Here is a 15,271-nt window from a genome sequence, read left to right as displayed (position 1 = left end):
AACAATGGCCTCTGATTGGTGGGGGCGATGATGTAGTGCTGCCCTGTGTTTATGTGTGTAAGCTTTACAATGACTTCCCTCAGACTGTAGGAAATCACTGTGACACAAAGCGTGGCCAGACTGCTCGTGCTCGTCTGTCTCGTCTGGTATCAGTGGCTTGTCTGTCTGTCTATTTACTCATCGTGTTGTGTTGCTGCCTGTCTGTCTCTCTTTCTGACTCAGTGTCCTAGTTGTGATATTTATTCACATGTAACCTGTTGACCCTGAGAACTCTGCAAGAGAAATGTCTGCCGATGCCTTCAGTAGTATTTTTTTGCGCCGTCATTTCTAAGTATTTTCATTGATTCATATCCCTACAATCTGCAATAAAGTAATAAATTAATAATACACATTATTTCATGAAATTTTGCAAAATAAACCCACTAAACATATTGATCCAAAACAATTTGGAATGTGGAAACATGAACTTCATATATCTTGCAACTACATCATTTTAAAAAATTTGTAATTTTTGAGATTTTATTAGCAGAGTGCAAAGTGTACCTGCAACAGAAACAAAATGCTTACATTGCTATATTTGCTTACTGTGATAGGGTTTCCTGTAGCATCTTCAAATGCATCATATTTTTAAAAAAAACGTACAACCTGATGGTGATATACGTTTTGTAAGTTATGCTCTTTCTATGATGGTTTTACTTAGATCAATTAAAACAGGTCCAAGCAAACAATGGTCTCCTGCAGCAGCCCACTGTTTTCATTGGGTTAACGAGAACTTGCTGATTTCTAATCAACATAAACGCCAAAAGATGTCTCTTATCTTGAACTATATCAGGATCACACCTGCTGTTTTGGGTCTCATTGAGATTACATTATGTGGTGTAATATGTGTGGTGCAATTAAAGTTGCCCTTTTAGTTGTCCCATGGTGGACACCATAAACAAACAAAGCTTATATGGTATTATTCCTTACGGTCGAGCGAACATGGTGCATAATCTTTCGTATAAACACTTTGCAAAGTCATTTTTCAAAGTGTTTTAAATGCAGCATCGTTTACGTCCATGTGGTGTCTTCACTGCCGTTGCTGCTGTTATGCTGAGTTTCTCTGTGTATTGCTGCCACCTGGGAATCAGTTTAATATTGTGAAACCAATGGAAAGAATACTTTTCTGGGTCACGTGATAGACCCGCACCAAATTAGGATCTAATCATATAAACAGATCCATGGAGCGGCCAGAACGCTACCAAAACTCCACAGGAGACCTCTGGAGTGGAAAGTTATTATAACTTTTAGTCAGGTCTGAAATATCTATGTTGGATGTGTTTTTGTGAAAAATCACTTTAGAAATCTTTAGTGCTAAAAAGATATGTACAGATCTGTTGTAGAATTATACCTTTTACCTGACTCTTTTAATGGCTTGTTCACATGTTAAAATCTGCAACATAAAGTGACCATAAAGGTGCCCGGTAAAGTCACGGCCCTGCCCTCTCAGACGGAATTTTACATCGTCCTCTCTGGTCAGGTACACAAGCTTCAAAAATTAGGGTGCAACAGGTTTTTTTAGATATATTTCATGTAAAATAAAATGTCTAATGATTTCTTATTTAGCAGTTTAACCCTTTTATTCTAAGTTTCATTGTTTATATAGTGTTAACCCTTTGAATACCTTCTATTGTCCTATAGTTTCATTCAATTTAAGTTTCCTTTATTAGGGGCGCTGGTTTAGCTCTGAGCAGGTGTCCCATGTATAGAGGCTAAAGTCCTCAACGCACTGATCGCAGGTTCGACCCCCGGTCTGCGGATCATTTGGTGCATGTCATCCCCCACTCTCTGCTCCCAATATTTCCTGTCTCTCTTCAGCTGTCCTGATGATAAAGGCAAAAAGCCCCAAAAATAATCTCATCTTATATAAAAAATAATTAAAAAATAAAGTTTCCTTTATTATGGAGGACTTGCCGTGGTTATTGATTGGTTTTAACAGTAGCCAATAGTGCTGTAGTGCAGGTACAACAGATTTGAACTGTCCCCATCAACAAAGAGTGAAAGTACTAACTTGAGCCTGAAAGCCAAGCGTCACACTCTGTGCTGTTGATTTAAGATACATATCAACGTTATGTATGCATTCGTGCATGTCCGCTGACCACATGCAAACATGGCTCCATGTGCATATGAGGTAATGTACAAGTGCTGAAAGTGAATGCCAGCGTATCAGAGGTCAAATCAGTGTGTGTGTGTGCCTGTGTGTGTGTGTGTGTGTGTGTGTGTGTGTGTGTGTCGACGTAATGCTCTGCATGAGTCACTCGTTCAAAGCAGTTGAGGTAATAGTTTTGAGTTCTGCTCTTAAGGAGAAAAGCAGCCTCCTGGTTACCTTATTCAGCTGGAATGTCTGTCGCACAGTCTGGAAGGATTTATCTCCATTACTACAACATTACGGAGCACATGCTGAAAATGTGAACGGTTGATTATAAAACACTACAGATCCATCAGGATATAAAAACATGCTGTGCCAGATTTGACAAATATCACTTTTCCAGTCGTAACAAATTCTTGTATGATGATCAGCAAATGTTGATTGTAATCTACACTTTTTGACTAAACCAGCAAGAAACCAACAATGCAGCATGTAGATGTAAGAATAGATATAATTCAGCGGGATATTAGGTCTTATTTTCCATCTGTCTGTGCCAGCCTCTCATCCTTCCTTTACTGTCTGTCTGTTCTCCTGTCTCTCTCTCTTTACTTTGGCTGGACGTCAAGTTTCCCTGTACAGCTTAAAAAACCCTAGAATACATGTTATCCTTTATTTGTCACTTTAATCCATCGGACACTTGATTCACTTCCAGCTGACCTGACAATGACACTGTAGACATCAATAAATAAGCAGGATCTCGTTGTAATTTGTAGCTATTAGATATCTAAGCTTGTAAAGAGTGTTAAATTTCCCACTTATTATATTTTCCCTGAATGCCGCTCAGTGCTGCCATCTGTATAAAAACATGTATGCATGTGCAGGTTAAACATTAAAGTAATTTTGAGGATTTTCAGTTAATTAAAATCTGGCTCAATTGTTGTCGTGTTAGACGGTGACTTAAAGGCCCAAGTGGTGTACATCAAAGGGGGGGGTATTATGCTTATTTCATATTTCACTCTGTGATACCTGTGAAGTAGCTTAGCATAATTTACAGTTAAAAAAAACTCAGTCAGCTCTGTCCCTTGAAGAAACCCCGCCCCTACAAGCCTGCTTTCTTCTGATTGGCCAGCTCACTGAAGCCTTCTTAGGCTGCACTTTGTGACGTCACGAAGTGCAGCATCTAGAAAAAACTGTTTGAAACCTGGTGTTCACAGGAGCCTGCAGACTGAGCTGAGAAGCCTGGGGATTACTCCAACATACTTTTACCCAAAGATTTTAAACTTCACCCACGTTAAGTCTGGACATCCAACATTGTAACATTATATATATATGTCTTTAAATGTGAAACAACAAAATACCCCCTCTTTAACAGAGAGTGGTTGGTGCCAGAGAGAAGATGGAAACTGTTTTCACTCTGTGAGGTTGAAAATAAACAAGGAAAAGGTTGATGACAACAAATGATAGTACTTCAAAAGAGTCCAAACACAAAGATAACAAACAAAGCAGATTTTCAGATGAAGACAAACTGTCAAAACCATAAATGAGGATCTTGTTTGGAACTCTGTTAGATTAAGGTCCAAAAACACACCTGCAATTACACCTTATCACTAAAGAAGGCACCAAAATGAACGAAAACGGAGGTCTTCGAGGTTGCTTCTGTTCAGCTGCCCTAAGCATAAATGTCAGTCAAGCAAATGTTTATATAAACAATGGGTCAAATGAGTGTGTGCATACTCTCCACAATCACAAACACTTCCTCCCAATTTGGCGTCTATTTAAGCTGTTAGATTTCTGGTCTCTCTCTCTGCTCTGTCATTGCCACCGCTGCCCTGCACCAGTACTGCGTTCATATGCTGTGTTTGAAATGCCATACTGTACTAGCAGTATGTACTGATTTGGCCAAAATGTAGTATGCAGTATGAAAACAAAAGCAAAATATGCAGTATTCCAAAAATACCCGGATGTCGTACTGATTCGGAGAAAATCTCCTGTATGCATCGGGCCAGTCTACCTTGCATAGCTTTGCATTGTGGGATACAGTAGGTATCCCACAATGCAAAGCTATGCTCTGCTGCTGCAAAAAACATTTCAAACTATTACAAATGTGAGTCTCAAATAAACTGCTCATCACTAATCGGCACACAGATGGAGCATAAACAACAACATGACATAAACAAATGAGTCAGATATTTCTCTCAGGAGTTGGTAGAGACCAAAACAGAGTTAAAAATGGACTAACTTCATCCAGTGGCCAGAAATTTAACTCCACAGCAATGCTAATGTTGCTGGATGTTTGCCAAGACTTTTAGCATATTTTCTTCAGACTGATTGTCTAAAACATTCATGTCAAATGTCAGGAGTCCAGGTCAGGCCTACAGCTCAGGTGGTGTAATTTACCTCCCCTGAGGGTTCCTAGAATTCCTGTGAAATTAAAAATGACAGGGCAAAAATGTCCCTGATAATTAGGAGAAACTGTGCAGCAGTAGATGGGCTCAACTCAAACACACACCACTGTGTCAATTAAGACTTTGACATAACCAGCATTTAAAGAAGTAAAATAGAAAAATAACTCAGGAGCGTGGAGACTGAAGATGCTGTTTGGAGGATGTTTGTCTGAGGATGTGTGGATTAAGTAAAGGATGGCTGGGCATGTGTGCGTGCATGTGTGTTCATCTATGTGTGCGTGTTTGCACATTTTAATGCACCGGAGTGCCTGTTTTGCCCGTGTGTGCTAATGAGAGTGAGGCAGGAGATTATGCGCGGGTCTCTAAGGGAACGGGAGTCTGTTCCCAGGAGCTGCAGTGCCTGAGCTGAGGGGGGTCTGTGTACACCCTGACCCCAGCTTTCGGGGGTCCCGGTTGCCTGTCTGAAACCATTTCCTTCCTTTGTGGCCCATTTGAGAGCCCGACGTGTGACGCGAATGTGAAGGACCGAGTCCATTTGCATGTTTCTGCAACACGTCCAAACAGAAAGTAATCGACGAGGGCCACGTCTCTGAATGTGCCGGCAGGGCTGCTCTTAACTCTTTAATGCTGTGTTCCCCACCCCCATACATCTCCGCGTCACCCATATCTCCCCAAGCGACTCCCGTATACCCAAACCAACCCCCAAACAACAAACAGAGTCCGAGCGCCGGTTGCATTGCTAATGATGGGAAACAATTAAGGGCCCACAAAAGGGAGCATCCCGCTATATTGCTGTGCGCTGTGTTTACATAGTATGTCGGGGTTAAATGAGTGAGTCTGGATTTCTAGTGAGGGCAGGAGGCCTGAAACAGACAGGCTGCTGAAGAGATGTGTCTTTTGTTTGGCTTTGTAAAGACGGATGTGTTGGACTACGAACCACTCCAGTGATATTGGGAATTAAACTCTTTAAGTTGAAGGAATTTCAGTTTGAGTGTCGCCATTCACATTACACCCCTCCAACCTTGTTTCCCCCACTCTAAACCTGGAAATAAGAGAGTGATAAATTTGTAAACAAGACGAGTGGCATACCAGTGGATCAGTGGACCCCCCCCTCAGTGTCCGTGCTGCAGGATAAGCTCGAGGGTGTGAATGGGTGGAGGCTGAGAGAGTGTGAGAAGGCTCAAGAATGGTCAAAGAGGCCGCTGAATAGACTCCTAGATTGAGACATTCTGCCTGTGTAACACAAAGTGTATAGGTGTGTGTGTGTGTGTGTGTGTGTGTGTGTGTGTGTGTGTGTGTGTGTGTGTGTGCAAAAGAGGCGGAGAGTGAAATCTTGATTTAAGTTTTAAGCCCTGAACAGACATAGAATACTTAACATTACTGGTTTTATCTACAGTATCTGTTAAAGTGAGGCCTTTTTGTTACGCAGTTATGAGAATGTTTATGTGTTATTCAGACATGACCAAATAACTGTTCTGGAAAAAGCATAATATTTGGCAGCAGGTGCATGAGAGGCGCATTTTCTGTTTCTGAATAAACTTTTAGAACACATTCTGTCCTTGTATTGTTATCTGGTTCTGCCTTTATTGATTGACAGAGGTTCGTGGATAGTGTCGGAAACAAGGGAGGAAAGAGTGGGGAAGGCACGCGGCAAGGTGCCAAGGGTGGGAGTTGATTCAGGGTCTGCCGCAACGGGGACTGAGCCTCATGCACATGAAGCCCGGCGAGTTAACCGCTGCGCTAAACCTGCATCCTTATTAGAGTACTTTTTTTTTGCTGCATATTTTATGATGTCTGTTGGTGCAGAAAATATGTTGGGATTCTTCTGTAATTTCTATGTTCTCATCAGAACATCAGATCATTGAAAAACATTGGTGTGAGAGTTGAACGGTAAATAGACTGCACTTATATAGCACCTTTGTAACTGTCAGACCACTCAAGTCACTTTACACATCACCCTTTTACACACACATTCATACAATAATGTAGTGCAATACAAGCCCACTGGCAGGCCTCCCTGCATGCACACTCAAACCTCTGCAGATGCTCCAGAGTGCAGCCTGAACTCCCACATCCAGGTCTACACTGGGTGACCGTAAACACAGGTCTACCATCCCGCCCCCACTACGCTCTGCCAAGGAAAGGCGTCTGGTACTCCCATCACAACAAGTCGCTAACTAGACTCTTCTCCTTTGTAGTCCCCCGGTGTTACCAAACTCCATGCGGCCCGCTTAGTCCCTCTCACCTATAAGAAGAATCTAAAGACCCAGCTCTTTATGAACACCTCCGCACATGATTGATGATGTTGATGAGGATGATAATTAAGGACGCACCGATACCAGTATCAGGTATCGGGCTGTATCGGAGCTTAAATACTCGTACTTATAAAACTACGCCGATACAACTGCACCCGATACCACTTTACAGCTTGACGTTAGCCTCCCGTTAGTTAAGCAGGTAGGCGGAGAAGGAGCAATGTCACTTTTCAGATAAAGGCTTAGTCCTCACATAGAGCACTAACACACTCACAGCCAATCACGGTACTCGGTATCGGCAAGTACCCAAATGTAAGTACTTGTACTTGGTCTGAAAAAAAGTGGTATCGGTGCATCCCTAATGATAATGATGCTGTTGTTGATGTGCACTGCCTGCTGGCACCTGTGTCTGATCGCACTTACTGACTTTGTTCCCTCCTGTCTTGATCGTTGTTGGTGTTGTATTAACTCTCAGATGTTCATCGCTTTGCTCAAAAGCAAATTTGTAGGGAGCAATTTGTAGGTTCAGTATGTCACCAAAGGATATTTCGATATGTAGACCAGAGGAGCCGGGGATTAAACCACCAACCTTCCAATTTGAGCACGACCCACTCAACCTCCGAGCCACAGCTGTGGCTGTTGTGGATTATGGGGTGTTGTCAGTTCTCTTCTAGTTTTTCTGTCCCCTGCCAGAAAATACAATAAATAGAATGAAAATAAGTGACACGTTCAAACGGTGAACCTGAACTTGCATTTAAACTCTCTCTGTGTGTACTGGACCTTATGCTGCTGTAGTCTTCATGTTAATCTGACAGCCTTCAGTGCAGACCTGCTATAAGAAGTGGTGTGACCGTGTTGGGCCTATTAGGGTTGCTGTTGTGACTTTTCAAGACAGATACTTTAGGACTTATGCATGAGACTGACATGAACATTTAAAAGATTGACGTGTGTCTTGTTTGGATGTGACAGTACATATTTGGCTTTTAAACAAGCAACAAGAACAGCTTAATTTACCTTAATACAATTACTACACTGAGGAATGTTTGAGGGAAATTAAGAGTGATTAAGATGCTTGGACATCGAGGTTTTGGAGAGACTAAAATGCATCTACAATGGCTTATTGCTTATTGCTATGGCAACAGATTAAAGTTGTACACCCCACACTGCAGAGGTAATTTGTTGTGGAATCTGGGAAATGTTTTCATGCATAAATGATTAAATAGAAAAGTTTAAAAAAGCCTGTATGCAGTCATACGTTTCTGATATTTTTATTGTACATTATATTATTTAATTTATTATATTATTTATTATTTTTTTACATTAGGTTTAAGTTTTCAGTCCACAACTAATACAAAAAGCAAACTGTAAGTTCATGTCCTTTCCCAAATATCCATGTGGTAATTGCCTCCACAACAGATGACATCATTGCAGACCAGAACTTCCACCATGAGGACTTAATGACTGTTTTGGGTGATGTGGTTTGAGAGAAGACACTTTGACAAAAGCGATTATTGAGGGAGTTCCCTTAACACCTGCCTGCGGCTGAGTCATGTTCATCCTGCTGACAGCTCCGACTGCTTTCATGTTGACAGCAGAATCCTGAACAGTCTGAAAGTGAAGTGAGAGGATTGTTTAATGGTCAAAACACAGCTTGTGTGCTGCATTATTCAAGGGTATCAGTTCCCATAAAGCCTGGTGTCAGTTTGACAGGCTGTATTTCTGTTTCTTCAGGAGAAAACTCCACATATTCTGATGGACGGACACACTCTCAGAATACCCTTGAACTGGCTTATCACCCCTTCCCAATCCCCTGAAATCCATCTCCAGATTCCCAACCCAGCAGATGCCAGCCGGAGCTCTGGCATGGCGGCGCCGTGGCTAACACCATGCGCGGATGCCAGGCAGAGACCTCCAGCCCCCCTCCACAAAAGCCCCCTTGCCAACATGGCGCGTCCTGCACAGCCATGGTCATTATCCCAGCCTAACTAGATTAAGCTAATCATGTTATGTCGTGGAAAGGCGTAGCCGGGAGATGGAATGAAGGGTCGGCTGTCCTGCTGTTGCCATGTGGCTCTGAAATACAAACAGTGAACTGTCACATGGAGCTTGATAAACACCAGAGTAGATCTCAGTCTGTCTGAGTTTCTGAAGCTACAAATGAGATCATGAACTGTAGAGAACCACCAACTTTGATTCTGGTCCTCTGAATAATCTTTACTCTTTTATTACGTTACAGATTCTCAAAGAACCTAGGAATGGGTTTTATTACATTTTCTTTTACGACTTTGTTGTTCATTAAAGTTTTCTTGTAGCGCCATCATCGGGTCATAATTTGGCAGGCCGCAGCTATTGACAACTGCTGCTTATTTATTGATCCATTGATCTATCATTATGGATATGGGCCTGGAGATATCGACACATAGAACCTTTTTCATATTTATATTGTGTGCCAAATCAAATTTAGTTGTGTTTAAAGTTATAATCTCGAAGGTCTCAGTTTCGTTCTCTTTGGCGGCTTTTCGCGGGAGCACACTTCCCAGATATCCAGACAGTGTTGCATGTGTTGTAACTCTTGATTTTCCTCGCTGACAGTCGCTTTCCTTTTCAGACTGTTTGCCTGTTTCTTTTTCGTAAAATTTTCACGTATTGTTGAAGTTGTATCTGTAGTCATCCATCTTTTTGTTTGTTCAGCCATAGTAGATTACTGTTTACTCGCAACACTTGCAGAGACCAGAAAAGCAGCCACTTAGCTCCGCCTACCCTCTCTGGCAGATCAACCACTGCTGGCTGATGGAAAACGCATCACTAACGCTGCTTATGATTTTTTCCACAAAAGTCGCCACAGACACCCAGTCTGTAATACTGCAAATGCAAAGACTTTCATCAGTGGGCCATAGGCTCAATCACCATTGTGTTACCTCATTCAGCGATAGATGGAGACATTTATTTACATGAAAATCTTGGAGATTATTACTTTAATATACAATGACAGTAAAACACCTATATATTGATGAACCTGCAAAACATTTCCATCAGCCTCAGATATACCAGTGCACTAGTCAGCAAATATTATTGTACTAACTTTTAAACTAACAGTGTTATTGTGATCAGCATGTTTGAAGGCTCCTCAGGCAGGTTAGAATAAATTGTCAACTTGCCTATAATTGATCTTGTCTCAGGACAATGACCAGGTAAAATATCAACATGGCCTTACAGCAAAGTAATCCACCTGATTGTGTGCTTGCAAGCAATCGATTGGCTCATGGTTGATCCAGATTCAACTATTCTGCTGAAGTACCTTTCTTTGCTTCTATGCATCGTTAACCCCACATTTTTATTGATCTGAACTTTTTCGTAGTTGCTCATATCCTAGAGAACGCTCAATCCTACATTTCTAAATCAACTCTATAATGTTTTTGGTTTCAAACTCCCTGCCTGGTAAACTCCACTGCCTTTGAAACCCCACCTGTAATATGGGCTTACTAATAAAAATCACTTCATTGTTGGACTCCATGTTTCGTCCAGAGGAGACATTATAAAACTTTTTTTCACACCTTTATTGTTGTAGATCTGCAGTGTAATCACATGATGAATGTAACCTAATTGGGTTGTGTAATGAGACCATGAGGCGGATCCTTCACTGTCTGTAAGTGAGACATCATGAGACAGAGACGAGGGGCTTTCCTTCCCTTCTGCTCAGTCAGTTCCTTCTGCTAATAACAGGAGAGAGGGCAGTGTGTGGTTTATTATTTAAGTGTTAGGCCTGTCCTGTGATTGCACACCCGGAGCTACTTTTCCAACACGTTGCCTTTTAAAATGATGGGAAGACAAAACAAAGAGATTATTAGTGGTTATAAGGTTACTGTGGTCGGTATTCTGGGAATTCTTTCAGAAAGGGAGCTGCTATATATTCTTTGCCATGCTTTGAGATTATATGGTTTCTCCAGATGAAAATTCCTGTGCAAAGTCCCCCAATATGCCAACCACATGGCCACTCTCAGCCCTGTCCTGCATGCACACGCTTAATGGAAGCCTCATGCATGGACGCCACGCTAAACTGGCACTTCCTGCCACGCTTTCTCTTTGATCCCAGTCTGGAACATATGTACATTAAGGTACATTGAAGACATACATTTTAGACATATTAAATGATTAGTTGGACTGTGACGGTTAAAGAATAAAGTGTCCAGTGAAATTCGTATTCTTTATCTCTCTTATACCAACCATTTCAATTGGATAATTGCAGGTTACATTTAATGCCACTTCACTTTATTTGATGGAGTAAGAAACTGTTGGCTTAGTACCTTTAAAGCATAATGGTTAAAATATAAACATTTGGTAAGGCTGTCGTGAGGGATTCATTGGACCATTATTCCCAATCGGCTGAACCTCAAAGTTAAAACGTGAACCAGCTGAACAAATAGACCTCAGAAATGATGTCACTTTTCCCTGTGGTCAGTCATTAGGGGGCAAATGGAAATACGATGCAGGGTTCTCCGAAAGACACCGCAGGAAACAGTCAAAGCTTGACTTTTGTGTTTGCCCTCCAACACTGCTGAATGGCAAGTTTACAAAGTAGACAGGAAAAGGACCACGGGGGGTGAAGGAGGGTATACAGGAGAGGAAAAACAGCAGGCTGCAGACAGACACGGAGGGGTGTTTAACCGGGGTGGGGAGCACCGCCGGAGAGTTTCTCTTAAGAGTTGCGTAACACACCTGCAAGGGAAATGAGATGACAGGACGAAAGTTTACAGGGAGAGAGAGGAGGAGGAGGAAAGAATGAAAACACTTTGTCTAGTTTTTATTTGAGCCGACCTTAGCCTTCCTTCCTGCATGTGTTTAAAGAAAGATTTCAAGAGTCGTCACATGCCTTTTTCCGGTTAAATGTTTTGTATTGCAAATGAACCAAGATAAAAATATCAGTGAAACACCTGCACGTAAAAAACAAGAGTCCAAAAATGACTCACACCACCTGGTCTCATTAAGGTCCCGTCAGGTCGCCACTTTCTCACACTAACATTCCTCCTCTTTTGTCTTCTGTTTTCTTCTCTGCAGCCGGAGGAGTTGGAGGCTCTTCATTCCCACACGTTCCGGGTGAAGACTTTCAAGAAGACCAAGCACTGCGGCGTGTGCAAACAGACCATCATCCAAGACGGACTCGTCTGCAGAGGTCAGTCACCTGTCCTGAAACTCTGATCTCCTCAAGTCCCAAACAAACCCTTACAAACATCCAGCAGTTTAACCTCTGACCTTGCGACACAGTGACATCAATGTTGGGTGTGGTTACAGATCCCACAGAGCACACGTGTTCAGTGTTCAGCCCTGACACAACTTAGCAAAACGTTTATTTAGAGGGAAATGGTGGTTCTTTAAACACCCTGCTGTGTATATTGTGTTAGGAAAGTGCCCCTCTGCGAAGTTTATATACATGTTGATGCTGATTGGGCGAAGCCTCTGACACACCCATTAAAGGAGAGAAAATGCAGCTAAAACCCTGTCGCACAGCGTGTCACATTCTTCAGCGAAAATGTTATCAACTCGGAAACTTCTTTCATCCAGATAGGGCTGCAATATGCTGCTTTAAAGCCAAGGTTAAGTTACAGTTTGTTTTTTAAGATTCTTTTTTGAGTCATTTCTGCTTTTATTGATCGGACAGCTGAAGAGAGACATGAAATATTGTGAGCAAAGAGTGGGGGATCACGTGCAGCAAAGGACCGAGGGCAGGAGTCAAACCTGTGGCCTCTGCGTCGTGGACTGTAGCCTCCATACATGGAGCGCCTGCTCTACCAACTGAGCTTAACCAGCGCCCCAAGTTACTGTTTTGGATCAGAATCCGCAAATCTTTACAAGACAATATATAGGCTGAGACTAGTAAGGCCTAAAAGAAAGTTTTGACAGTCGCCTTTTAGCAACAGACAGTTGGCCATTTTTTGTAGTTCGAAGCTTGCTGAGGGGTCTGCTCTAACTGTTCTGACCTGCTGGAACAATAAAGGCAATATCTGTTACAACATCCATCAGTGGTCTAAACGAGGGGTCATCTGAGGTTACCTGAGGTCACCTTTGTGTCAGTAAAGTGACAGAGGAGGGCAGAAGAAGCCTCAGAGGGGCTAAGGGTTAACAGCTTCTCAATTTCCTTAATGGTGTTTAGTGAGGAGTCTTTGTGTTTGACTGGTGATGATGAGTCAAGTGCATTGTAGGGTTGAAGTACTTTTAGATTGTCTTTGTGGCTTTAGTCAATGGCGCTGCATAAATATGTCAGGGCTGCTTCCATAAATGTTCCTTTGGTTATTTTTTTTAAACAAATATAACTTCGTTTTGGTCCCTGAGTCAAACCGTGTGTCATGCTTCTATTGTTTAGTTGCTTTTGTCTTTGCTGGTGCCAGCTTTGTGAAATTTAAGTAAAATGTGAAACAACAAACAAATGCAGGAAAGAAACGATAAATGTTGCCACTTTTCTCCATGCAGTAAATCTTTCCCATCTGGTACTTTAAGTTGGTTAAAACAAAATAAAGAATATACGACCCTGGTCTGCTCACAGTATCATGTTGTGATGGAAATGTCTGTTTTCAGACAGATAGAGTCCAATGAAACTTTGCGGAAATGTCTGGATGTTTGGTTTGGCACACCAAGGGGGAACATTCAGCGTGCAGCTTCCCAAACCTGACACAGGACAGGACGATGCTTTAAGGGCACAGCTTAGACAAACAACGACGACGTTCTCTGCACACTGGTATCTTTCTGGACTCTGATGGCCACTTGACAGAAAGACATTTTGTTCTTCTGCCTGCAGGTCAGAATAAATCACAAAATCCAAAAGGCCTTAAAGCTTTTAATTCTAGCTCCGTCCACCAGTCAGTTTAGAACTGACTCAAGAACTTCAACCAAGTCCAGTTGACTTTTGGATTTAGCTTTGAATTACCACGACAACTTCAAAGACAAATCACAAGGTTATAACTATAAGTTAATTAACGACTAAGATACAGTATTTGAATGTATTATTTTTAATATAATGTTTTGACTTTGTATCTATGGCCCTTTTTACACTGCCAGTTCACAGCGGGATTATTACGCCTCTGTTGCGTCTCGTCTTCTATGTAAAACACAAGGGGCGGTATGGTGGGGTCGTTCCGCCTCTGAGCCAGACTCGGAGGTAACAGAAGCGTGATGGTGGCGAAACAGCGTCAGTTTAAACAGTGGAGCGAGCAGGGTGAACAGCGCCGTGTGTGTGTGTGTGTTTGTCGCACACGTTTAGCTTCTGCAACGCAGGAACATGGTGTAAAAACACACATGCTGGCATTGTTTGGTCCAGTGTAAAATGACAAAGGCGACATGACAGCAGAGCTTCATTAGCACGCAGTGTAAAAAGGTCTTATGATACTGATTCGTTGTTCATTCAGTCCCAGTAATGATCCGTATCGATGTATCGTTACATTCAAAATTCCTATGCTCGGAAATTTCTCAATTTGATGCTTGAATAAAAGCTGTCAATCCAATAAATAGCTGTGTGTACATCTCTCACGGACACCTTAGAGTCGGTATTCAGGCAGAGGCAACTGTTGCACTTTTATTTCACTGCCTATATTTCTGTTACCTCACCGTTAAACCCTTTGATACCAAAGAGCGTATGTAGTCTGTGTATGTAGAGTATGTTGAGTTCCCGTCCTCCATCCATCCATCATGTGGCTACGTGCCACATAATCTTAAAATTACAGGTTAAAATCTTATATCGCGTCGTAAAGTGGCTGATTACCACTGTTCCCTTCTTTATCTGCAGCTCAAATAAAGGCTTATAAAATCTGTGCAGTTCACCTCCTGCTTTTAACCTGCTCTCTGCTCTGTGATCAGACTGGTGAGTCCAGATGTTGTTGTTGTTGTGCAGTTGGATGTGTGTGATTAAAGTTTTACCTTGGCATCTTTGTTTCCCGTGCTCAGCGGGCTTCAGACGGTACTTTGCAGAAGACTTGTATCCTGCGTGACCTCTGAAGCGACTTGTCCTGTCCTTCAGCTGCTAAGTAAAAGAGAAAAGAGTGATTAGTTTTTCCATCACTTTTCTCTGTATGAATAATGTTCATTTGTGTGTGCAGACAGTCACTGAAATGTTCTCTTAAAATGACTGCAGAAAGCACCTGGGACCGTCTTTTTTAAGGCCTGATTTATAGGGGGAATAAACCATCATGACAAGGCTGCATGGAAATCTATTCTGATATGATTTACCTCCCATCTATTCTTGCTTCTTCGTCATGTCTGGTCATGTGCACAAGAAAATGTGTGTGTGTGTTTGAGGATTTACGATCACAACACAACGTGAACAGTTTCCTCTGCAGCAGACATGAACCGCTCTCTGTCCTTCTCACTCCGTCTGTCTTATGATTCATTCAGCTCTCATTTTTGGCAAAACTAGAAGCATCAAGCAAAATGGAGAGCTGAGGTTAAAGGCTGGAAACATGCAGAGGTGGAGAGCAGCAGTAATGCAGCTGATGATG

At 42.1% G+C, this 15,271-nt stretch overlaps 1 protein-coding gene across 8 annotated transcripts in view; it reads left to right on the top strand.

Moving 5' to 3' along the window:
* Positions 1-15,271, top strand: part of tns1b (tensin 1b) — a 177,978-nt gene that overhangs the window by 32,762 nt on the left and 129,945 nt on the right. For all 8 annotated transcript variants that reach the window (XM_069662594.1, XM_069662597.1, XM_069662596.1 and 5 more), the window contains exon 2: positions 11,844-11,958. In XM_069662594.1, coding sequence (XP_069518695.1) covers positions 11,844-11,958 — 115 coding nt within the window. The remainder of the gene's footprint in view (positions 1-11,843; positions 11,959-15,271) is intronic.

Source organism: Semicossyphus pulcher, unplaced genomic scaffold, assembly GCF_022749685.1.
Source record: "Semicossyphus pulcher isolate SPU_LCO1_2020_fin unplaced genomic scaffold, fSemPul1.0.p SCAF_15, whole genome shotgun sequence".
NCBI lineage: Eukaryota > Metazoa > Chordata > Actinopteri > Labriformes > Labridae > Semicossyphus > Semicossyphus pulcher.
Note: the sequence above shows the minus strand (reverse complement) of the source record. Positions and strands in the feature narration are given on the sequence as shown.